The sequence below is a fragment of the Neopsephotus bourkii genome, unplaced genomic scaffold (assembly GCF_033783945.1).
Source record: "Neopsephotus bourkii isolate Nb327-2 ecotype Australia unplaced genomic scaffold, CSIRO-AGI_Nbou_v1 NB_1589, whole genome shotgun sequence".
NCBI lineage: Eukaryota > Metazoa > Chordata > Aves > Psittaciformes > Psittacidae > Neopsephotus > Neopsephotus bourkii.
The window spans coordinates 7,908,680-7,932,050 of record NW_026902065.1 but is presented as its reverse complement, the minus strand read 5'-3'; the positions used below and the strand labels follow the sequence as shown (position 1 = coordinate 7,932,050).

The 23,371-nt window shown below is 40.7% G+C and overlaps 1 protein-coding gene and 1 long non-coding RNA gene across 7 annotated transcripts in view; one reads left to right on the top strand and one right to left on the bottom strand.

The window, feature by feature from the left end:
- Positions 1 to 23,371, top strand: part of FGD4 (FYVE, RhoGEF and PH domain containing 4) — a 111,750-nt gene that overhangs the window by 32,772 nt on the left and 55,607 nt on the right. The window contains exon 1 of one of the 5 annotated variants that reach the window (XM_061372049.1): positions 3,299 to 3,414. The exons of 2 other annotated variants lie outside the window; for them this stretch is intronic. In XM_061372049.1, coding sequence (XP_061228033.1) covers positions 3,405 to 3,414 — 10 coding nt within the window. In that variant the 5' untranslated portion in view covers positions 3,299 to 3,404. Of the gene's footprint in view, positions 1 to 3,298; positions 3,415 to 11,124; positions 11,480 to 13,058; positions 13,180 to 23,371 lie in introns of those variants that run through there. 2 more of the 5 variants (XM_061372050.1, XM_061372051.1) reach the window with 2 other exon arrangements.
- The window catches only part of LOC133222380 (uncharacterized), a 341,799-nt gene that overhangs the window by 286,896 nt on the left and 31,532 nt on the right, over positions 1 to 23,371 (bottom strand). The gene's annotated exons all lie outside the window — the stretch shown is intronic.

The window sequence follows — 23,371 nt, the reverse complement described above, 5'->3', positions numbered from 1 at the left end:
TGGGGAACGACCTGTTAGAGAGCAGTGTAGGGGAGAGGGACCTGGGGGTCCTGGTGGACGACAGGGTGACCATGAGCCGACACTGTGCCCTTGTGGCCAAGAAGGCCAATGGCATCCTGGGTGTTTAGAAGGGGGGTGGTTAGTAGGTCAGAGAGGTCTCCTTCCCTCTATCGCCCTGGTGAGACTCATTGGAATATTGTGTCCAGTTTGGGCCCCTCAGTTTAGAAGCAGGGACCTGAGAGAGTCAGCGCAGGGCAACTAGATGATTAGGGAGTGGAGCATCTCCCTTATGAGGAAGTGGGAGCTGGGTTTATAGTTTGGAGAAGAGGAGATTAGGGGTGACCTTATTAGTGTATATAAATATATAAAGGGGAGTGTCGAGGATGGAGCCAGGCTCTTCTGTGGCAACAATGAAAGGACAAGGGGAAATGGGTAAATTGGAACACAAGAGGTTCCACTTAAACCTGAGAGAAACTTCTCGTGAGGGTGACGACCTGGAACAGGCTGCCCAGGGAGGTTGTGAATCTCTTCTTTGGAGACATTCAAGACCCGCCTGGACACGTTCCTGTGTAACCTTATCTAGGTGTTCCTGCTCCGGCAGGGGGATTGGACTAGATGATCTTTTGAGGTCCCTTCCAATCTCTAACATACTGTGATACTGTGATCACCTCCCTCGACCTGCTGGTCATGCTCCTCTTGATGCAGCCCAGGATACGGTTGGCTTTCTGGGCTGGGAGCTCACACTGCCAGCTCATGTTCATTTTCTCATCCACCAACACCCCAAAGTCCTTCTTCACAAGGCTCTTTGCCCAACCTGTAGCTGTGCCTGGGATTACTCCGACCCAGGTGTAGGACCTTGCACTTGGCACGGTTAAACTTCATGAGGTTGACATCAGCCCACCTCACAAGTGTGTCAAGGTCCCTCTGGATGGCATTCCTTCCCTCCAGTGTATCAACCGAACCACACAGCTTGGTGTCATTGGCAAACTTGCTGAGGGCGCACTCAATCCCACTGTCCATGTCAGCAATGAAGATGTTGAACAAGACCGGTCCCTACAGCAATCCCTGAGGGACACCACTCGTTACTGGTCTCCAGCTGGACATTGAGCCATCGACTACAACTCTTTGTGTGCGGCCCTCCAGCCAGCTCTTTATCCACCGAGTGGTCTATCCATCAAATTGATGTCTCTCCAATTTAGAGACAAGGATGTTGTGTGGGACAGTGTCGAATGCTTTGCACAAGTCCAGGTAGATGACATCAACTGCTCTACCCCTGTCCATCAGTTTTGTAGCCCAATCATAGAAGGCCACCAAGTTGGTCAGGCAGGATTTCCCCTTAGTGAAGCCATGCTGGCTGTCACCAAGCACCTTGTTGTTTTTCATGTGCCTTAGCATGCCTTCCAGGAGAATCTGCTCCAAGATTTTGCCAGGCACAGAGGTGAGACTGACTGGTCTGTAATTCCCCAGGTTATCCATTTTCCCCTTCTTGAAAATGGGGGCTGTTATATTTCCCTTCTGCCAGTCATTGGGAACTTCACCTGACTGCCATGACTTTTCAAATATGATGGACAGCAGCTTAGCAACTTCATTCACCAGCTCCTTCAGGACCTGATTTCATCAGAACCCATGGACTCGTGTACGTTCAGGTTTTTAAGATGGTCTCGAACCAGATCCTCTCCTACAGTGGGCCCAAGGTCTTCATTCTCACAGTCCCTGCATCTGCCTTTCAAGACTTAGGTGGTGTGGTCAGAGCCTTTGCTAGTGAAGACCAAGACAAAGAAGTCATGAAGAACCTCAGCCTTCTCCAAATCCAGGGTAGCCAGTTCTCCTGATAGCTTCCAGAGGGGGCCTACGTTGTCCCTAGTCTGTTTTTTATTTTCTGTGTACCTGTAGAATCCCTTCCTGTTATTCTTAACATCCCTAACCAAGGTTAATTCTAACTGGGCCTTAGCTTTCCTCACCTGGTCCCTAGCTTCCAGGACAACATCCCTGTTTTCTTCCCAGGCCACCTGTCCTTGCTTCCACTTTTTATAAGCCTCTTTTTTCATTTGAATTTTCCTCAGCAGCTCCTTATTTATCCAAGGAGGTCTCCTGGCCCTCCTGCTGCACTTCCTTCTAGTTTGGATGCAACATTCCTGAGCTTGTAGCAGGTGATCCTTGAATAGCAACCAACAGTCTTGCCCCCCCCTGCCCTCTAGGGCTATATCCCATGGAGCCTTACTAAGCAGGTTCCTGAAGAGGCCAAAGTCTGCTCTTTTGAAGTCCAGGGCAGTGAGCTTGCTGCACGCTCTTCTCACTTCTCACCTCATTTCTTTGGAAATCTGTTGGAATAGGGTTTGGGGTTTTTTTGTGTATTTAATGTACCTAAAATGAGCAGTGGAATGTTTCAGAAACTTCTAAAGAAGCTGCATGGAGTGGGTAGTGTGACAGGCAAGTGTCTCACTCTCTAGAAAACTTCCTAAAGAAAGTTGCTGGCATCACCTCTACCTGCCCCAGGGGATTTTGTCTTATGGGTTTGTTACTATGGCACGCTGGAAAACGTCCAGTCTTATTCTGCCTGAAAATTTTATAGTACCACCTCAGTAAATGTAAAAGTCAATGCAGAATAGTCAGAAGGTTTTGGCAGTCAGTGCTTATATGCTTCTATGCTGGATTTTGCATGGCTCAAACATGAGCAGTAGAAGTCTCAGAGGCCTTCTGCTGTAGTTGGGTATAAAAACCACAAAGATGAGAAGCAAAAATGGAAGAGCACCGAGTGCAACTGTAAGATTGATGTGTGTCCGAGTTTTCTACTACTGGAATGTAATAAATAACTGACTACTAGACAGTTTAGTACTATGAAAACAATAGTGAGACTGCAAGTGGAAGCAACTTAGGCGAATCCTTTCTTTGAACTGATTCATGTGTTTCTAGTTCTTCACTCTTCTTGAGTGGCAGCCATTCTGCCGGTGCTGCCCATTATTTTCTTAAGAGGTGAATGTTCTTTAAAGGTCTTAAAAATGTGACTGGAATATAGCTTATATAATGTGGAACAGAACATAGCTATAGTGGTCTCCTTATTGATGGCACTGAGTCAAGTGAATCTTGACAGTAAGGTTTCTATTTCTTAAAGAAAACCCACAACCAACAAAAAAACAGAAAAAAAAAACCAAACCCCAAAACATCTTCTTTAAGTGCTCACTCACACAATCTTCTGCTGGTATGTGTTGAAATATTTCTTGTTGCTTATTTCCTGAGCAATGTCAGTCTGTTATGAAATTCAGAACTTCCGTTGCTATATAATGAGTTGATAATGTTCATTCTATGTCCAGTTTAAGATTTGTCTCCTAGATGGGTAGTTACTTGCACAAACACATTGGAATGTAAGGATTTCTGCTCACAGTGATGACATTTCTATACAAGGCATGGGCAGCTGTAAGTAGAACTCTTTTGCCTGTGTTGTGTTTTTTTTTTTTAATCATTTACTGTTTTTGAAGTAATTTTATGATCTGTGAAAGAGTGTCAGAAATCTTTGAAAGTACAGATATGCATAGTTTTCTCATCCTGGCCTGTGGCTGATATGCTTATAGACAGGAGGAATCAAGTAAGTTCTCCAGTAGCCTGTGGTCAAACGTGTTTGTGTATGAACACATTCCATAGTCTAGATCTAGTTTTTCTGATAATATCAACAAGAAAGCATATTTCTTGCTGTTGTTGAGTAAGGAGAAGTCATCTGTCAGGGTCTAAGGGCAGTTTTACTGAACTGAACTCTCATCACTTGGATGAGTAGCAACAGAAGCAGAACATAAGTGTGTTGATCCAAGGCAGCTATCCCCACAATGAGAAGTTGAATCTTGTGACCTTTTTCACAGCACGCGATGGTTTTATGTTCAAATTTGAACTTATTTTCTGACACTTTCCTTCCTATTTTACTGTCACATGCAGTCTGAGAATAGTGATGATCTTTGAGATTTATGGATGGGAGGGAAGTGGTGCATGTCACTACAGCCCAACCACACCATTAGCTAGCAATGCATCACCAAATGCTCTGTTTTCTTGAAAGTAAAGCTTAGATAATACATATCTCCACTAGCATGTCTATATTCTAGCTGTTTAAAATGTAAGTAAAGCAGACTGGATGAGGACACTGTAGTGTATTTATAGACTGTGAATACACATTTGCACTATATTGTGTTACTTAAAGGACATGGAAATTTTGGTAAACATTTATCCCCATTTGTACGGCATGGTTTTTACTTGCTGAGCTCACCAGTGCTATAGTAAAGACAATCAGAACTTCAGAAGAGTGTCCAAATTTGTTTTTTGAGAGGAAGATCAGGTTTTTTTAGTTCCACTTTGTACATATATGTGTCAGTCATTACTCATTTCTCAGAATGTGGAGGAGTCTGTAGGTATCTCTTGTTTTATGCTGATGGGTTTTTTTGCCCTTATCCTTATGTGTTGTGAGTACTTCTGCAATTTAAAGACAAACTATGTGAAGTCTAGATCTTTGAAGGTACTGGAGTGACCCATATGCTAATATCCTTCTCCTTTTAGCAAAAGAATAACGTTCTTCAAAGATATGGTTCTCTTTTTGCTGTATTGTATGATGATGATGATAATGCAATCCTCCATGACATTCTTACTGCAAGTAAAATGTTGTACAAAAATAAGCTATACTTGGTCCATTGCTTATTTTGAAAATAATCTGAAAAAGAGAGAAACTATGGTTTTGTGCTCTATGCCTCTAATGTCATATATCTGTCATGGGTCCACCTGGAAGCCCCAGCTGTGACCAAGACCCCTGGTACTCATCAGACTGTTGTGAATAGTCTCTGCCAAAACCTTATTTTTCCTTCAGCTATGAAACTGGTTGCTCATCCTTGTGGGGGGAGATAGACTGCAAAAAGAACTTTGAGCCAGTGAAATATATACAAAATAAATACAGGAATATATTGGGTGACTCTAGTGGAACATGTAATTTCTGTTGGCCTAAGTGGAACTATAAATTTGGGTTGTAAATAAGCTAATTCATTTGGGTGAGTTAACGTGGGAGGTAGGTGGAAGTTGTAACTTTTGTGCTGTGGTCTTGGCAGCTACCGGTAAATCCTGCAATTCTGCTTTTCCTTCCGCTTGGCAGTGGAGCTGTCAGCTGTGGGCATGGATGGGGCATGCTCTATGATTGCCTGCTCAAGTACCAGAGCCTGGTTTCTTTAGACAGCTTACTGGAGGCTGATCTATCAGTCTGCTGAAGGAGCATCAGGGTAGGAAAAAGCATGGTGTTTTGTAAAACTAATCTGTTGTTTGGTCAGAATACTGTTACAGACTGCTCAGAAAAGTGTTTGTGTTGGATCTGACAGCTGTTTCTAGATCTTAAAAATCAGTGACTGTTGAGTTGGAAGAGGAATTTAGATCAAATCAGTGTGTATTATATAACTGGGTCTGCTAAATGAATTTTAAGAATTTTTCTGATTTCTTTGCCACTAATAAGTTAACCACCTGCAACAGGCTAAGGCACAAGGCTGCTGATGTAATATTTCGTACAGCTCAAATACCACCACTCCTGCTGTACCTCAGATTACCTGTGTGAAGCATGAATTTAAATTTGGGAGTTATAACAACATTTTTTTTCTTCCCAAGTTTAGCTGATGAAGTACAATAATTTCCTGTATCTGCATGGAGGAGACCAGCACACTGAACGCATTGAATTTTTTTGTGGTTACCTGGGTTCCTTACATTTTCTTCCCCTCTTACTGTTCATGGTTTTCATTGAAGGTTATGCTGTAGAGGAGGGAATGTGCAGGCCATTCTTTTTCCAGATACACCATTTCTCTCTTTTGTTTGGAAATTCTGTCAGGAGTTGTCCAACCCAGCGGCAGCCCTGGAGTTCCCGTCCAGACTTCTCAGAAACTCCTTAGTAAAACCTAAAGAGAAAGAAAAGCCCTGTGGCCACAGTTCCCACCCATGTGCTACTCTGATGTCTATTCTGCTTTCATTGGGATCTTAACTGGTAAATAAAGAGCACAAGGTGGAGCCCCTGGGGTTAGGCTTTCCCCCAGAGCTGGATTTACACTTGCATTACTCAGAACCACATCCAAAGAGCTGTCTACAATCTCTCTTTGAGCCTTGCATCTCTGAGCTTTGGCTGGCTCAGCTGTCAGACACTGAATGTCAAACCTAGTCTGCTGCAGCTTTTCCATGGAAACGCTCTGTGTGATTGCAGAAATAATCAGGCATGTCTGGTGGTTGCTGTGCCCTATTGTTGGATGCTTCCAGACACTGAACTGAGTTGTCCTACCTTGACAAAATGAGTTTTCAGCTAAAGTCCAGCTCTGCTTTTATCATCCCTCTTTCTTTTTTGAATGCAGATGGATTGAAAAACATTAGTGTCACAGTTGGAAAAACATTAGTGTCTGCTGTTGGAACACAAGCCCCTTGATGTTTTTGATGTAGGCTCTCCCTTTCCGTTCATGCACATCTTGCAAAAGCAGCTCCAGACCTCTTGCTTCTGGGTAGCTACCACCAATATGAGCTGTCTCATGCCTTATGTCCAAGGCCTGAGCTTCTGTACCCACCTCAGGGAGGCTGTGCTATCTCCCATTTTACTTAACAGTTCTTCTGTACCCTACATTTTACTATTGACATAAAAATAATTGTGTTTACAAAAAAATACTTTTAACCATCTGTTTCTTTGTGATCAGCAACTTCCAAGAGGCTTTTCTTTACTAAAGAGAGCAGTTCTAATATAGGCCCTGTGGATGGATGGAGTTTTTTGAAATTACATTTCACATAATTTACTTCATATATTAATATATTAATCAATGTGCCTGAATAACTCTAGATATATTTTGTCATTTGCTTTAAAGAAAAAACTATGTCCTTTTCTGCAGGCGTTACTAACTTGCAGGCACTATTGATGCTGTTCAGTGGGTGAGGTGCCATAAAGGATTTGGAAACTAAAGTAATTCCAGTTTATGGAGTAGGTGTTTGGGTGTATTGGGCTGGTGCTGTTCCTGATCTGAAAATAACTCTCTTTGGAGACATAACAGTAGAAGTCTTCTTTTTTTTCTAGTTCTATGAGGAATTTAATTTCATAACTTGAAAGCTATTCTAGAGAACTGCCTATCAAGGAAGAATAACTTTCAGGCTGGTGCACCAAATATATTACTAAGATGTCCAGTATGAGCTCCATCTGTGTTTCTTCATTATCCTTTAGTGATGGTGAAAAAAATAAATATCCACAGAAACAGCTATTGCAATATTAGACGAATGATTACTGCAATGGACAGAGACAGTCCATGTAATTGAACTGGTGAGGAGATAGCTTGTCTCCCTGCTGTGAATTCCACTTTTGTAAGAATTAAGAGTTTGGAAAGGAAAGGTTTATCACTCATAGACATCATTTAATCAAACAGTGGCCGTGAGAGGGAGAGCAAAACAGATGCTTCTCCCACGCCTACCATGTGCATGCTCCCAGGCTATGTGGGCACCATGTGAAAGAAGAAGAAACTCCATAGTCTTGTTTCTTGTGATGCTGAGGACACATGTGCTAGTGCAAAACTGTGGGGACTGAAAACATCTGGGAAGTAATGGGAGTGCAACTCACCAGGCATGAGGTCTTCATTTGCTTTTTATCTGTTCAGATGCCACTGAGGAAGCCTTTGATGTCTGCAGGGCTTGATTCATTGCTTTCCTTCTGCAAAGTACTGTATTTTTTTGATTTAGGAAAACTGTTTGAGGTAAGACTGTAAGACCATCTCTGTCATATAAACTGATCTTTAAGTATGGAAGCTTTAGTCCTTCTGTGCTTATCACAAAAAATCTTGAAATTTTGCAGATTTCAGCACTTACAATTGCTTTCAGAATGTTTTTTTATACTCTTAAAAATGCAGACATACTGTTTCCCTTGAAATGAACTTCCTCAATACAAAATGGTATTAAAAGAAAAGCATACACATTATATTAAAATTGTTTTATTTTTAGAAACAAAGGTGGTACTGTAACAGAGCAAGCAGATCAGTGTTTTATTGTGTTGCTTTATCTGGCAGTAATGTACAGTCGGTACAATTTTCAGGAATTACAAGGTTGTCTTAGTAGAACTCTAAAAACAGGTATGAGAAATGGGCATGAGTTCAAAAGCGAGTATGTGTGAGGCCTGGTGTTGATTGCCTAGATGTTTTATAATTGTTTGCCTTTATAAATAAAGCTTTCAAATCTCATGCATAGAATGGAGGTTAACTTCTGTCAATATGCCTTATTCTAAACTCATATAACTTGTCTTGGGTGAACAGATTTTAAGTGGTCATCACCAAAACCCCCAACATATCCAATATGAAAACCACATATTTCTAAAGCCCAGTTTGAGTCTCCAGTGACTCAAGTAAAATACCAAATCTTGGTCTATCAAAGAGGAGCTATGAATGGAAAAAGCTGAAGCACATAGTGCTATCATTATAAAAGACAATCCTTTCAGTGGAATCAATTCAGAAGACAGGATGTCAATATGATGTTTATTTTCCATTAATATCTTCCAGCTAAAGCAATTTATTCTTAAACTCCAGATAGGCTCAGACTGGGCCATAAAATAAGGGGAGAAGGCTAAGTTTTCTTTCTCTTGTCCACCCCTCATCAACAGTATTTTGGATGTGCTGTTTTGCTCTCTCCCTTTCAAGCAGTTTGAATAAAACATGTCAGATATACACAGGGTAGTTTTTTAATGTTGCTCCATGTAACTTAGCTATTGCTTTCATCAAAATTTGTAGTGCACCCTATTGCGCCTTTCTTTGTGTGATAAGCTCCATGTAGTTTATTAAAATTTTTGCATTGTATCTGTATAAAATCGGACTTTAAAAGTAAAGAAATTCCAAATAAGAAGATGAAATGGGTTCTGAATGCCTTTCATTCTGCTAGCAATCCTCCTATAATTGGTACAGCTAATGCTTGCTCAAAAACAGATGGTCTAAGGGGTTTTATCTGTGTCTGGAACAAGTTTTCCAATGCCAAAATTGCTTGTAATATTTCAGTAAACATTTTTTTTAAATATAAAGTTAGAATTTACATAAATCTAGAAAATTACTTTGTAGGAGGTTTCTTTCATGAAGAAAAACAGACTGTAACTGAACTCCAATCCCTGTAATTTTGAAGTTGTTCTGTTTGCCAAGAATTGTAATTGCTACAGTTGGGTTGTTTTTTCCAACAAGGCAGACAATCTATTACTATATTAAAACTAATTTCTGAGCCATAGTCTTTATTTTTAACAGGCAAACCAAGAACTGCTATTGGTGTGTTTCATAATGCTTAAACACTGAAAAGCTTTTATTATTAACAATTGTCAAGTTAAGTAGGAAATTGGGTATCTTCCTTCCTTCTATTATTTTACCCATGTTGCTGGTGGATGATTAAATGTGGTGGCCATGATTGCTCAAGAAATTTTTGATGATGTCGAAATTGCTTCCTTAGAGGAAGAAAATGGGTTGAAATTAGCATCATGGGTCAGAATGATCTTCTAGTCCTGGAGAGGAAGTTGACAGACCTGGGTTTAGTCCCATGCCTGTCACTGGTACCCACAAGCACCCTTGTGAGCTCTGCGAAGTCTGGATCCTCTTCAGCTGCCACACTTTCCATGGTGAGGACTCTCGTACGGCTTATGAGTACTCAAGCACTGTCAGCAGTAATCTGAGAGGCTTCCAGTGTTAATGTGCTGGCAGTTTAATAGTGGCAGTTTAATAGTTCTTACCTATGTAAGAATTTGCAGTCAGGCATTGGCACAGGCTACCCAGGGCAGTGGTGGAATCACCCTGGAAATATTCGAAAAACATGTGGATGACGCCCTCAGTGACATGTTTTAGTGGTGGACTTGGCAGTCCTGGGTTAATGGTTGGACTTGATGATCTTGAAGGTCTTTTTCAACCTAGATGGTTTTGAGAACAACTTCATTGCACTTGCTGTGAAACAAAACTAACTTCCTTATGCAGTGAGGATGTTGGAAACTGAAAATTTGGAAGGGTGGAAGAAAATTATTGAGCTCTGTGCCTGGAGCCACCCTCATGAAAAGACAGGCTTTGTTGTGAGGTTGGGTTCCAGCACAGGGGTTTTCAGTCTTTCACAGGAACAAATGCTGCCCTGCAGGACCAGCTACAAGATCAAAGGTGCCATTAAGGGAGAAAGGAATTAATTTTCCCTTTCTCAAAAGAATAATTCACTAGATCTAACCTAGCACGTAGGAACTTCCAAATTTGGCTCAGCTTTAAGTAAAATTACCCACAATTTTCTGACACACTGTTAGTCATAAGTGCTGCATAGTTTTGAGAGTGAGGGAAAGTTTGACTGCGTCTTTAGTCCATGGACTCCTGTGCAGCATGATTTTGTATGCCCAGTGTTTCAAGCCTTAAGTATTTATGAGATCTGGTCCTGTGCAACTAACTCAACAGTATTTAAAACTTTAATGTGTTATTTCAAAGCTCCTTTTAGTTTGCAGACAAGATCATTATCACTTGGTCTTGAAAAGCCACTTCCTTTTCCCCTCCGGATAACGCTGGTGGGAATTTTGCTGCACACCACTGGTGTAGGTGTGTGGCTGTGCAGGATCTGGCCCAATGACAGCAGTAGTTTCAGGCACAGCTTTGAAGCAAAAAAAAAAAGAAAGCTTTTTCCAGGCATGCCCCCCCTGGCAGCCTGGTCATGCAGCAGAGACAGGGTGGTTTTGCCTGCTGCTGAATCAGCGTTGGGCTCATCAGATGTGGAGCAGATAAGCTGGCAGAAGCCCTAAGACCAAAAGCAAGGTTTTATGTAGTTGTTAAGGAAAAGCTGCGTTGGGAGATTACAGTGTTCTTGAGGGGAGCAATTTCAAGATCTAGGGGGTAGAGATCAGGCAGCAAACATTGCCATCGTGCTGAAATTAAACCCATATAGGTGAAATAAGCCTACCTTCAGAAAATGATTTTGTCAGGGGGAAAACAAGCCTCAGTAAATTTCTCTGCCCCCTCCCCACCCCCCCCCCCTTAAAACAGTAAATGAAAACTCTCTCTAGCTTCACCTCCATCTTAGCGTGCGTCTTGCCCCTGTGTGACGTGGGAATAGGCAGCTTCAAGGTTAAACCTGGTTACAAGCTTTTGTTAAGGTGTTCTGCCTGCTGGCGAAGGCAAGGCACCTGCTAGGCATGCCCAGTGAGCACTAGGAGCTGGCTCTCCCTTCACTGAGGCTTTACAAGGCTGAAGCACAAAGAGTGCTTGTTGCCCAGTCCCCGGGAGTCTCCCAGTGCTACCACTAGCTGGGGAGGACTGGTTACCATGGAGGCTGCCATCTGTTCACTCCCTGCTGGAATGTGATTATCCTTGCTGGGTTGGGAACCAGCAAAAGCAGGGGAGCGTGTGCTGACGGCAATTATCTGCAATGGAGTGCGTTAATGGAAGGCTGGAATTAGCTAGCTGGAGAAGCACATAAAAGGATTTTACCAAAACTGTTAATGATTTTTAGCCAAGAGGAGTAAGCTTTTTGCAAGGTCAGTCCTATATTCGTTATGTATTCATGTAATTTTTAATTGGTGCAGTGGCTTTTTGATTTAAGGATCGTAGCACCACAGAAATAATGCTTATTGTTCAGAGGGTGTGTATGTGTGTGTGTGTGTGTAATTGTGTTTTAAAGATCTTTGTTTGTCTGTTTCAGTTCAAGCAGTTTAATTTGGGGTCGTTAAAGTAGTAAGTCAGAACAATAACTGGGCAAGCTGACACAAATGGAGCAATTCGTATCTCTTGTCTTTCTGAAATGCTGTTCGCTGCCATATCTGTTTGATTTATTTGCCTTTTCACTCTGATTGCTTTTTGTCTGAGTGATTTCTTTTTGTATGTGATGTGTTTGTTTTTCGTACTGGCATGAAGGGGGAAATGTTCAAACGGAGCTGGCGATACAATGGGTGTTTAGGGTGGTTTTTGCAGTTTGCTCAGAGAAAGCAGTGTAAGGGAGGCAGAATGCAGGAGCCAGTTTTCCACTCTTCGTTACCACCCTCTGCCTCTCTTTCCAACTCACCAAACATTTTGGACTTTCTCTTATGGAACTTAATTGTACGGAGACTTCACATGAGTTTTCAGGACACTCTGCAAACATTGTGACTGATTTTTAACGGCAGGAGTTCATTTAGAAGAGAAAATAAAATTAGCAATGTGTGCATGTAAGGCTTTTGTGTCCTGTAAAAGAGATTATTTGTTGTGCTGTAGGGGCTGGGAGTATTACATGTTTTTCGTAGTAAATGCATGCTGAATGTTTGTGTGCACTTGACTTCTATTTGTACCCCAAATAGACAAAATATTACTTCAGTAGATACTTTTAGTCATGTATGGGCTTTCCCTTTTCAAATAAAGCTCTTATGCTGCATCCCTCTTGCCAGGACTGCCATTTTATTTGGTACAGAGGAGGACACTACTAGAGGCCTTTAATTGAAACTGTGTCAGTTTTAATTTCACAGACCTGCCCTCTGTTTTTATGCACTGAAAACGCCAGTGCCTTGGAGTCTGGGAGGAAAGTTACCAATGGAAGTTAATAAGTCACAGTTACAACGTATTTGACTAGGATAAATTTTTAACCTACCAGATGCTTTCCAAGTCTTGGTGCCTAACACAAGTGTGTGTGTGGGAGGTTGAGGTGGTGTTTATTTCTTTCAGTATTTTAACCGTTTGTGGGGTATGGGCTTTTCTTGTGCTATTGGGAGACTGGTATATGTGCCCAAAGTCCTTTCAGACTTGCACATTCGTGGAACTGTTTGAGCATTCTTAATGGAAGATGTATCATCTTGTAATTAAAAGGATTGGGTTTTTTAACCCTTTCCTTCTCCAGAATTTAAGTATTGTGTTGCCATTCGAGTGGGTGATTCATGCAAGACTTGGTTTTAATGGGCTGCAGTGGACTTGTTCACGTGTGCAAGTTTCAGGTCTGTAATTGCATTGTTAAAAAGAGTGCAGGAGGCAGATTGGCTTTTGTGCTTGAAAAGAGATTAGACTTTCACCTTTCAGATGCTGCGCTGAACCTTGCTGGAGGGAAGGGCAACCACGCCAAGGTTATTCTGTAGTTAGTATGGAATGTGTTTCTGTTTCCTGGTCTCTTTTTAGTAAAGTAGATGTTACCTGAAGGATTTGCTGTTGCTGTGGACATGAATTACTGGCCCATTGACAAGTCTTCACAGACAGCAACAATCATATTGACATAAAGGTAATGGCTTGTATATTCTTTCCAGAGGTGATTTATCCTGATTGCTAGCTGGTGGTGTCCTGAGAAGCTTGCTTTTCCAATGACTTTGCTAAACCTGTTTCAAGGATAAATAGGGGATTTTACATTTGGCATTCTCCAGCTTAGTATATTCCCTGGCGAGCACTGTGTAAATGTCCAAATAGTCTTGAGCAAACTATTTTTATTTTTTTTTAATTTCCTTCTTGAATGGTCTATATGTGGTTGTTGAATACTTCTTTTTCTTATTAAATTTTACTTTAGGTCACTAGGTCAGTGTTGATTTACAGATGCAGGATTTAAAGGCTAGACATTCTTTAATCCATTTGAGCATCTGGCCTTTCAAAGTAGACATCACATTTCCATGTAACGGAGGAACTGTGTAATGTCTGTTTGAAATCAATGATTATTTTTCTAACAGACTTTTTTAAATCTTTGGTAAATTATTACAAGTGTCTCTGGCGCTTATGCTTAATGCAAACAAATGAGGGTCAGTGTAATCTGCTACACGATGTCTTGAAGGAGATTTATTAAAAAATGCAAGCTTTGGGAGCCAGCAGACGTGAGGGGTCATACTGAGTAGTGACTTGTGGGGTTTTTTTTAAGAGATACAGTTCAATTTAGGCACATCATTTTAGCAAAAAAAAAAAAAAAAAAAAAAAGACATTTTGAATGAACTCCCAACTAAGTAGTGTCTGGAAATACAAACTAATATACAGTGGGCTTATGGTAATCTTGTTTATAATGTCTGTACATACTACGCTTTCAGGAAACTTGCCATTAAATGGCAAAATCTTGAATGAATTTATAGGAAGCTAGCTCACATATAAACGATCACAATTGTTTCCTTCAAACAGACCAGTCTTTCTGCTTTTCACTTGACACATGACTGTGGAATGCTGTTTGACATGGCTTGGACTTATTTATACATTATATTCAGGCTGCTACTTGGCAGAGTTTTTAAATATGATTAATTTTCAATACACTTTTTTTCATGCTGTTTACTTATGTATTCTGAACATTAAAACAAGCAAGCAAGCCCAGGCTCTGTACTGTCTCCTTATGGCAGCATGGCTATTTCAAGGTTAATGCCTGCAGCTCTCTCTGAAGGGCCAACTGTTTCGCAAAGTCCGGGTGCCTGTTTACAAACTGTTCTCTTTGCAGCTCCCATGAAATAATGGAGTCCTCGGGGCGCTGGATGTGGGAGGATAAACTTGCTGACACAGGCACTGCTGCTGTTGGTCTGTTCACTGGGCCTTAGTAATGTAAAATTGCTTGCATCTTTTATGCTTTGTATGGGTGGGGATAAAATGCAGGCATTAACACTTTTGTTCACGATGTTAGAAACTGCTGTACTGCATTTTAGAGAATGTCAAATTTGTTGAATTTGCTCTGAAGCAATTCACTGTTCTAAACTGCTGCAGTGAGACTGAGTAATTAAATGTGAGAGACTGGCAATCTGTAGATTGATGATAAACCTATGAATTGTGGCAGGTGTTTTAAGCATTTTCCAGAGGTGCTTGCATTAGTACTAAAGTACTTTTGTCCTTTTGGGTGGAGTTGTGTAGTTGAAGAACCTGAAGACTCAGAGCTTTTGTGCAAATGATTTCAGAAAACACTCCTTCTAGGTAATCCTTGTTCACAGTTGGGGGAAGAACAGGGCAAGGATAGATGACTGCATACCAGCAACACAATAGCTTGAAGTGGAGTTATTTCTAAGTTGTTGAGGTTTGTTGTTTTTTGGGGGGTTTTTTTTGTTTGTTTTATTTTGGTTTGGTTTGTTTGTTTTGTTTTTTTCCCAGTTCATCCAGTTGCCCTTACTATATGTAATAATTAGCTGTTCATTTTAAGTAAAAAAATACTTGGACTGACAGAGATATTGGAACTGTTTACTTTCTGATGAATATCTGAGCAAAGTGAGTACTTGAGTATATTTGGAAATGTGAAGCTCAGGACTGGAAGGAGCCATTTGGTCACTGAGGGGGGTTTGTGTGTTTTTTATGCCTAGGCCCTCAGTCACAAGCCACCATGTAACTTACATCTCATTGAGATGTTCAGTAGACTTTTCTGGTACACTGAGAATCACAGACTGCTACTGGCTATGAGAAGCAAAATTTAAACAAAACATTAAACTGTAATAAATGACCCAAACCCAATGTTGCTTCAGAAACTATGCTTCAGAAACTGAGCAAGAAAGACTGAAGTCATTGCCAATGTCATACGATTCCTCTTAGCAGGACACTTAAGCAGGCACATGACAAAAGAACTCTACTGGGCTGCATCAAAAGGAGTGTGACCAGCAGGTCGAAGGAAGTGATCCTGCCCCTTTACTCTGCTCCCGTGAGAGCTCACTTGGAGTATTGTGTGCAGTTCTGGTGTCCTCAACATAAAAAGGACATGGAACTGTTGGAACAAGTCCAGAGGAGGGCCATGAGAATGATCAGGGGACTGGAGCACCTCCCATATGAAGATAGGCTGAGAAAGTTGGGGCTGTTCAGCCTGGAGAAGAGAAGGCTGTGTGGAGACCTCATAGCAGCCTTCCAGTGTCTGAAGGGGCCCTATAGGGATGCTGGGGATGGACCCTTCATTAGGGACTGTAGTGATAGGACAAGGCATAATGGGTTAAAACTTAAACAGGGGAAGTTTAGATTGGATATAAGAAGAAAATTCTTTCCTGTAAGGGTGGTGAGGCAGTGGAATAGGTTGCCCAGGGAAGTTGTGAATGCTCCATCCCTGGCAGTGCTCAAGGCCAGGTTGGACGAGGCCTTGGGTGATATGGTTTCGTGTGAGGTGTCCCTGCCCATGGCAGGGGATTGGAACTAGATGATCTTAAGGTCTTTTCCAACCCTAACTATTCTATGATTCTATGATGCTTACCTGGACTCAAGAGCCACAATCAGTCTCCAGTGCTTCAGGGGAAAGGGAAGCCAAAGCAGCCAAATTTTCAATCAGGGGAAAGAATAGTCTGCTCGTCCTGGCAGGTGGCTGGTAGAAGTGTTGTAAAACGTCTGATCTTCGGTGGATGCTTCGTTACAGGGTTTTTTGTGCTTGTCCTTTACTATCTGTAGACTTGTGTATCCTTTGGACTATACTTTGATACTGTAGTTTTCCCACCATTGCAGAAGCACTTTACCTTCATGAAGTTAATATAGATACAACTAAACCTGGTATTAAACAGTGTTTCAATTTGTCTGTTCTATTTACACTTGTAGCAACACTTATTGGAAGTAGGAAAAAAGTATCTATGTTCAGCTGCCCAATTAAGTAATGTATGGCTATAGTTCTGAGTACCTGGTTTCGATTTGATACCTAAGATTGAAACAAAGTACTATGCAAGCTTTTTAACCAAAGCTTCATGAACTGGGGATTGAAGCTTCAGAACACCTGAATTCCAGTCTCTCCTGCAATTAAGGGTTTCGTTTTGCGGGCACTGAGTAGCACAATGGGTGGTGTGGTATATTCCCCAGAGTGGTGTTAAAGATAGCTGTTGTTTGAGTAGTAGAGGGAAAATTAGCTCCAGAGTTTCTAACATTACTTGAAAGAACAAGTTGATTCTGTAATGAGTTATTCCTGCAGGGCACGACTTGAATTTTTTCTTCCTAGTATCTCCTTTGCAGTCATAGCATCTCATCTGCTTCTACAGCCCTGCTCCATTTACCTACACAAGTAGTTTTGGTTTGTTTTCTCTCCCTTTTCTTACGGAGGTCACAGATGCTCAGGAAGATGAGTGAAAACATTAACGTCTTTTCTGTAATTCCAAATACTTTGATGGCTTCCCATACCATGCTTGCAGCAGTTACATTAAGACCAAGATCTATTAACTAGAATAAATAAATTGATGCTAATTTTACTTGTATTCAACATGATTGAGTATTGTTAAGCTCCCTAAAATATTGAAATGATTCATAGGCTAATATAAGATTACCTGCTGCCTTTTTTTAAAGATCCTGTGCCACTTTACAGCTGTAATAGTTCTCTGGCAGGTCTATGTGCCAGGGTAGTTTCCATGACTAATACTGATGCTTGTTCTCTTCAGTAGCTCTTCTTCATACCATTGCTTTGAGCCTTATGTTAGTGTTTTGACTTGGACACCCGCTTAAGGACTATAAGGCAACTGGCAAGTGTTTTAGTCCCTTGGCTTGTAAAAATTTCTGTATATAAGTCAGTTTGAACTGTGGAAGCTGCTACAAACAAATCTTAAAGATAGCTGCTATAAGCCAAAATGAAGTGGAACACTTAGTGGTGGAATTAGAGCTTTACTTGAGAGTTGAAACACAACTGCTAATGTCTAATATAACCCTTACTAAAGTCAGCAGTGCTGCACTCCTCTGCTTGTGTTCTGCTATTCTGGATCAATGCTCTTTTTAAAAACCAAGTCTAGAACACTGTAGTTAAAGCATCTTGCCCACCAATTATTCCACATTTTACCACTTGTTCTGCAAGCTGTGGCCTGGTTTCTGCAATAACAGAATAATTGTTGCTTCTAAATGTTGTGCGTGTATGTGTGCATGTGTTTATAAAGCTGATTTTATTGATTGTAAAATACAGCCGTTCTGAACAATTGACTTAGATCTTCCAGACTTGTCTTCCTGCTGATGTTACTTGTGTTATTGCTGGTGTTTCTCTGGTTTGACTGAGAATATTCCAAAATTTTCTTATTGTTGAAAACCTGAAAAATGTAGAATGCTTTTTTTGCTTGCTGCTTAACTCAGGAGTCAAACTTCTGTTGGTAAATGAGTTGGGGTTTTTTGTGTATGTATGTGTCTTCTATAAAATGTCCTCAGCTTGTGTGAATGATCCACAAAGCTAACAGAAGTGTGATATTCCTGTAATCTGATACTACACGTTTTCAGGGCAAAACAATGCACAGGACACAGTCATGATGAGAGGGAAAAGCCACTCCATCCAATGTGATCTGCTTACAGTTCTTTGATACAGTAGTCTTTTTGTCATATTTTGACAGATAAAGATTTTCTTTGTAGGTCATTGAAACCACTTTAATCTGGTTTATCACAAAATTGGGTGGCATTGTATGGAATCTGTTTCAATAGGAAAGACAAAAATGAAACTTGACTGTGTCCATTCTATAGCTGGCATCTCTGATTCTAGGTTTTCAGATTTCATAGATAGCAGTAAAAGGACTGTGGGAAAAAGCTTATTGATTGCTTTTGTGTTAAAATAAATGATGAAGAGCTATTACTGTCTGGCTGATGAGGTCTGGGGTATGGATAGCAATAATTTAGAGGAAATTATAGTTTCATTAGTGCTGATGTGGTCTCTGTGAAGGCTGTGTTTAACCATCCACACACCTTCATTATGTAAAACAGAGCCATAGCTGTCTCTGATCTTGCACTCTTATGGAAGCAAAAGCTGAAATAAACTTCTATATTCTCTTATTTGTCACCACTGTCTATATTGCTACCTTTCTTTTTTGAAATAAATTGATTTGAGGAATTCCTTTTTATGACTTTTATCTGGGTGCTTGAAATACACAAGGCTGGAGGGACTGGAAAAAAGCTAATATTAATGGTAGGGAGGAGCTCTGTAATGACTGTCCCAGTTTCCTGACTATCTTGTAAGTACTAGACCAAATTGGCCCAAACAGGACAAAGTCAGGAGGCTGAAGATATTCATGTATTTGAGGCAGAAGGAAACAGTCACAAAAGGGTAGTGGAATTTTTTTGTCCTGAGACCTGATGCAGTGAAAGATGTTCCTGCCCAGGCAGGGGACTGGACTGCATGATCTTAAAGGTCTCTTCCCACAGAACTTTTCTATGGATCTGTGATTTTAGGAATGGATGTGTTTTGGAGGGAGTTAATCTGATGCTTTCTATAATGTGAGAGGCAGAATAAAGAAAGGCAGAACAGGAAAAGCATATGTGTCATGCCATCAAGTTTCTTTTTCTCAGAAAACATGGACTCGGAGTTAAGGTAAAATACATCGAAAGTGCCTGTGCTGTCACATATTCTGTGTAGGAAATATAAGTGGGATTCAGGAAAAGGCTCGAGAAATTAATGGTGAAATAGGTTTTCCAGTAACTGGTAGAATACGGTTGCACAAATGCATCTGCTGACAATGATGATCCCTAAATCTGATGTTGGAGCTGTGGGGACTGTGTGTTGGTTACTGTAGGTTTGTGTAGGTTACGCAAACACTTGCTACTGCTTGTTTTTAGAAAGCAGAGTATTTGAATTTGTATATTTGCTTGTTTGGGTTTTACATTTTTTGCCCCTGACTATGGTTTGCGTGTTGCTGTCTAGAGCATGTGATGTACTCATGTAGTCCGCCCTGGTGCTTATTGTGAATCTTCCATGTAGTTGTTTATGAAGTCAAATCAAGAATAATTTGTACTTAACTTTTAGTATCTATCACTGCCCAATCTTGTTTTTTTATATGAAAGCAAAATCATGGTCATGCACTCTGACCTGTTTCACTTGTCTTTGTTCTGTTTGAATTTCTAATGTAGCAGGAGTAATTTTTAACTTATGTATTCAGGCTTTCAGTTGTACTGCTGAATGTAAGGAAAATATTGTGTGGTGGTCATCTTGACTTGAGTTGTGGAGGTTTTTTGGGGGGGATATGTGTGTGTGCTGTGTGTGTTTGACCAAAATATAAATTAACTGGAAAATGAGTCTGTGCTCTTAAACTGTTCTTGCAAAGGTGTTAAATAAGTGATGCATTTAATCTGTGAAGGGGAATAAAGATGGGTGGCACAACACTATCAGGGTAGGTAACAAGCTTTTTCCTTTCCCCTTTTCTCCACCCTTCCTTTAAGAAGGGAATGGATTTCTGTGGTAACAGCTACAACAGGGTCCCTAACCGGTGTGGGCACCAGAGCTGAATGCCTGACCTAGCACTACCACGGTCTGCTGGTTTAGATGTACGTCCTGTCTGGCAGGAGAGTGCAGTGGCAAGCAGGAATGTCACAGTCAGAGGTAACTGCCACTGGGGAAGAGGCAGCAGCTGGGGAAGAGGCAGCAGCTGCAGCAGAGGTAGGAGGCCTGAAAAAGCTGCCTCCTCAAGGGGGAAAGCATGGGAAGGAGAAAACAATGAAGACAACATCACAAAAGGCAGAGCTACAGGACCAGAGGGTCTTCTCTTTGTATTTGTTTGCCGTGTGTAAGTGTAATAGAATAGATACCACTATAAATAGCAATTTCCTCTTGCCTAAATCATAACATGAAGTTTTCGCTCAGTTTTATATTTTTAATATATAATTTTATAAATATATATCTTCAGCTCTATCTATATATGTACATAAAGGAGATGTAAGAAATAGTGAACTGTTAAGCCATTCTTTTAAACAGGGGAGCTGGCAAATCAACCCCAGTTGATAGAAGCAAAGCCTTTGACCACTTCCCACATCTAAAACCAAAAAATCCTTTAACATTTCCCAGTCTTTCTTTGCCAGAGAAGATTAACTGAAAAGGGAACCACAGATTCCTGGATTATTTTTAAGTATGGGAAACACTTTAAGCTACAGAAACCCACATGGTAAGCCTTTCTTGAGTTCTTGCACAACGCTCAAAAAGAGAGTAGAGGATAATCAATGCTTCGCTAGAGCAAAAAGGTACAGGGTAGGAAGTGCAGATGGTCACTTCCTGTTTCACATGCCTGGGGCAGTGCAGCTTTCTCACAGATTTTGACCTAGACCATTATATATTTTTGCATGTCTGCATTTCCAAAGGTGTCCTTTGTTTTGTGTGCCTGCTTGCACCACAAGTGAATTTTCAGGTTTTGGGGGTTTATTTCATTGTTACAGAAGTATCTGTTCAAAACTTCAGTATTTAATAAGTTGTGTGTTTGGATTTTTATTTTTGTCAAGGTATGGTTTTCATCCATTCACCCTTCTGCATAAAATAATTTCTTGCTGATTTTAGTCTTTCCCAAGAATCATAAGAAGGGGAGAACACAGAAGATTTGACAGAAGTGGGGGTCACTTTGCAACAAGGGGGTGTGGTGTCTCCGTAGCTAATCACATTGCCCTAAGAATAGCTGGGAGCCAAGCTGAACCCCTCTGCACACCACTTCTGGGCTTCTGAGAGAGACTTTTAATAGCACCTCAAACTACTTTGGGATAAGGACAAAGGATGCTTTCATTTTTGCTCAGGCCCTAACTGCTGTGCTTTTGAACTACTGGGGTGTAAAGAGGGGAGAACGGTGGAAAGCAGCGTGAGTAAACAACACCTACTTTACGGGAGTCCTGTGAAAGGTGCCTTTTTAGTTGTTGTGGTTTTACATCTCTTGGACTCATTGAGATGTCTAAGTATCTCTCACAGGGAAAAAAATGTTGGGGGATACTTTCAATATGGAGCACCAATATATGGAACTTATAAGCACAGGTGTGCTTATGCTACATTCTGTGCCAGGGTGACATGTACAGATCATGAGCAGTCAGTATTAGTGGTCCCTTGGATGGGGCAAAAATCATTGTCTTTCACTGGCTTGAAGAAACTTCATATCATGTCCTTATGCAGCATCCCAGCAAACCTCTTCAAAGACTTTGTGCCTGAAGTGAGTCTGCACGAAGGAGGAGCCAGCTGAAGACAGCCATACTGAATGCTGGGCTGTGATTCATTGTCACATGAGCTACTTTGGTTTTGGGGGTGTGTGTCAGTGTGGCATGCTGCCCATGGAGCTCTGTAATACTTAGTAACGCTTTCCAGGTTTCCTAATAGTACTCACATGACTTCCTTCTTAACTCCATCTTCAGCACATTAAGAATATTCAAATAAGTCAGGTACAAATTTAAGTCCCCTTATCTGCAAAATATGGGAAGCAGTGAGAGAAAGTGAATGATACTTAGTTTGAAAAGTGCTTGGAGGTGGAAAAACAAAGTGCTGTGTATTCATTATGAGATGGCTGTAAAAAAAACTTTAATTATGGGAGTGACAAAGTCTTGTGTGACCCAATAATTTTGATTTAATTTAACTTAATTTCATAGAACTAGTCTGCTGTGCAAGTTTCTGGACTAAAGACATGCTGGGTTTATTATGTGCAGTTATTTTATTCATACTAAATGACAGTAACTACTGATCTTAATAGTGTGATTTTTAGTTACTAATGGAAGTTTTATTTAACTAGTTATCAATGCCTCTTCATCTGCTTTTTAGAGAAATTTATTAAAACTAACTCCATTTTTAAATAAACTTTTCTTTAAAGTCCATAAGCATGTGCTGGTGACAGATAAGACATAACTGCACCTCTTGTCAATGAGTTTTTTACTAATATTTGTCAATATAGTCTAGTTATATATAGTTATATATTATAGTTATATATGCATTGTGCAGTTTGCATATTTCTGCTCTTACAATAAACAGTTGAGTGTGAAACTCGTGTGAACCCAGGGGAATAGGTTAATGAGATGTCCGCATTGTATTAGATTTAATCTCTCTCAAATCCACTTATCTGCTGGCTAATCAAATAGAGAGAAAACAATCTTTTGCCTTTTTTTTTTTTTTTTTTTTAAAGGAGGAGTTAAGTGTGTGTTTTAAAGATAGACTTTGGTGACCCCTTTTTACCTGCTTCAATGTTGTTCCTTCGAGGGAAAGTCCATAGTTTTTCATGCGTGTAAATTCCCCTCTCTCTCCTTGAGAGGTAGCAGAGCTGTCATTATTCTCCATGGGCTGTTGCAAGCCGGGGGTTGCCCCCCCAAACCTTTTGGGGCTGGTCAGAACTCTGACATCTTGCTTATTCTCTGCCCTGCCTCTGGCAGCAGTGGATGGAAAGCAGAGTCTGGTAGGTCAGATGTCATCCCTCCCACATGCCTCATGTTATGAAGTTCGTAACAGTTACTATATAATTTCCCCAGAAGAGAGACTAGATTTCCTGTCCAGCCCCTACCTCTCCTCATGTGATCCTTTCTCTTCTCTTTGCTTAAAATGGTCAATAACTAGCATTTCTGTTGCTGCTTATCTGAAATAATTCCTTCTTGTGCTCTTTTCTAGCCATTTGTCTTAGTTTTCCAACCTACTATGTTGCTTTTATGAAAATTGAAAACTTTATTACTGATCCCATCTGAATTTAAAATCTGTCATGTACTTGTGTAAAGAGCATTATTAGTGGTTTTCCTGGACTGGGAAGAGTACACACCAGGCTGAAGAAAGACTGGTAAATGGACAAACCAGACTGGTGGGGAAAGTGGTTTGTTTCAAATGTGGGAAAGTGAACAGAAAA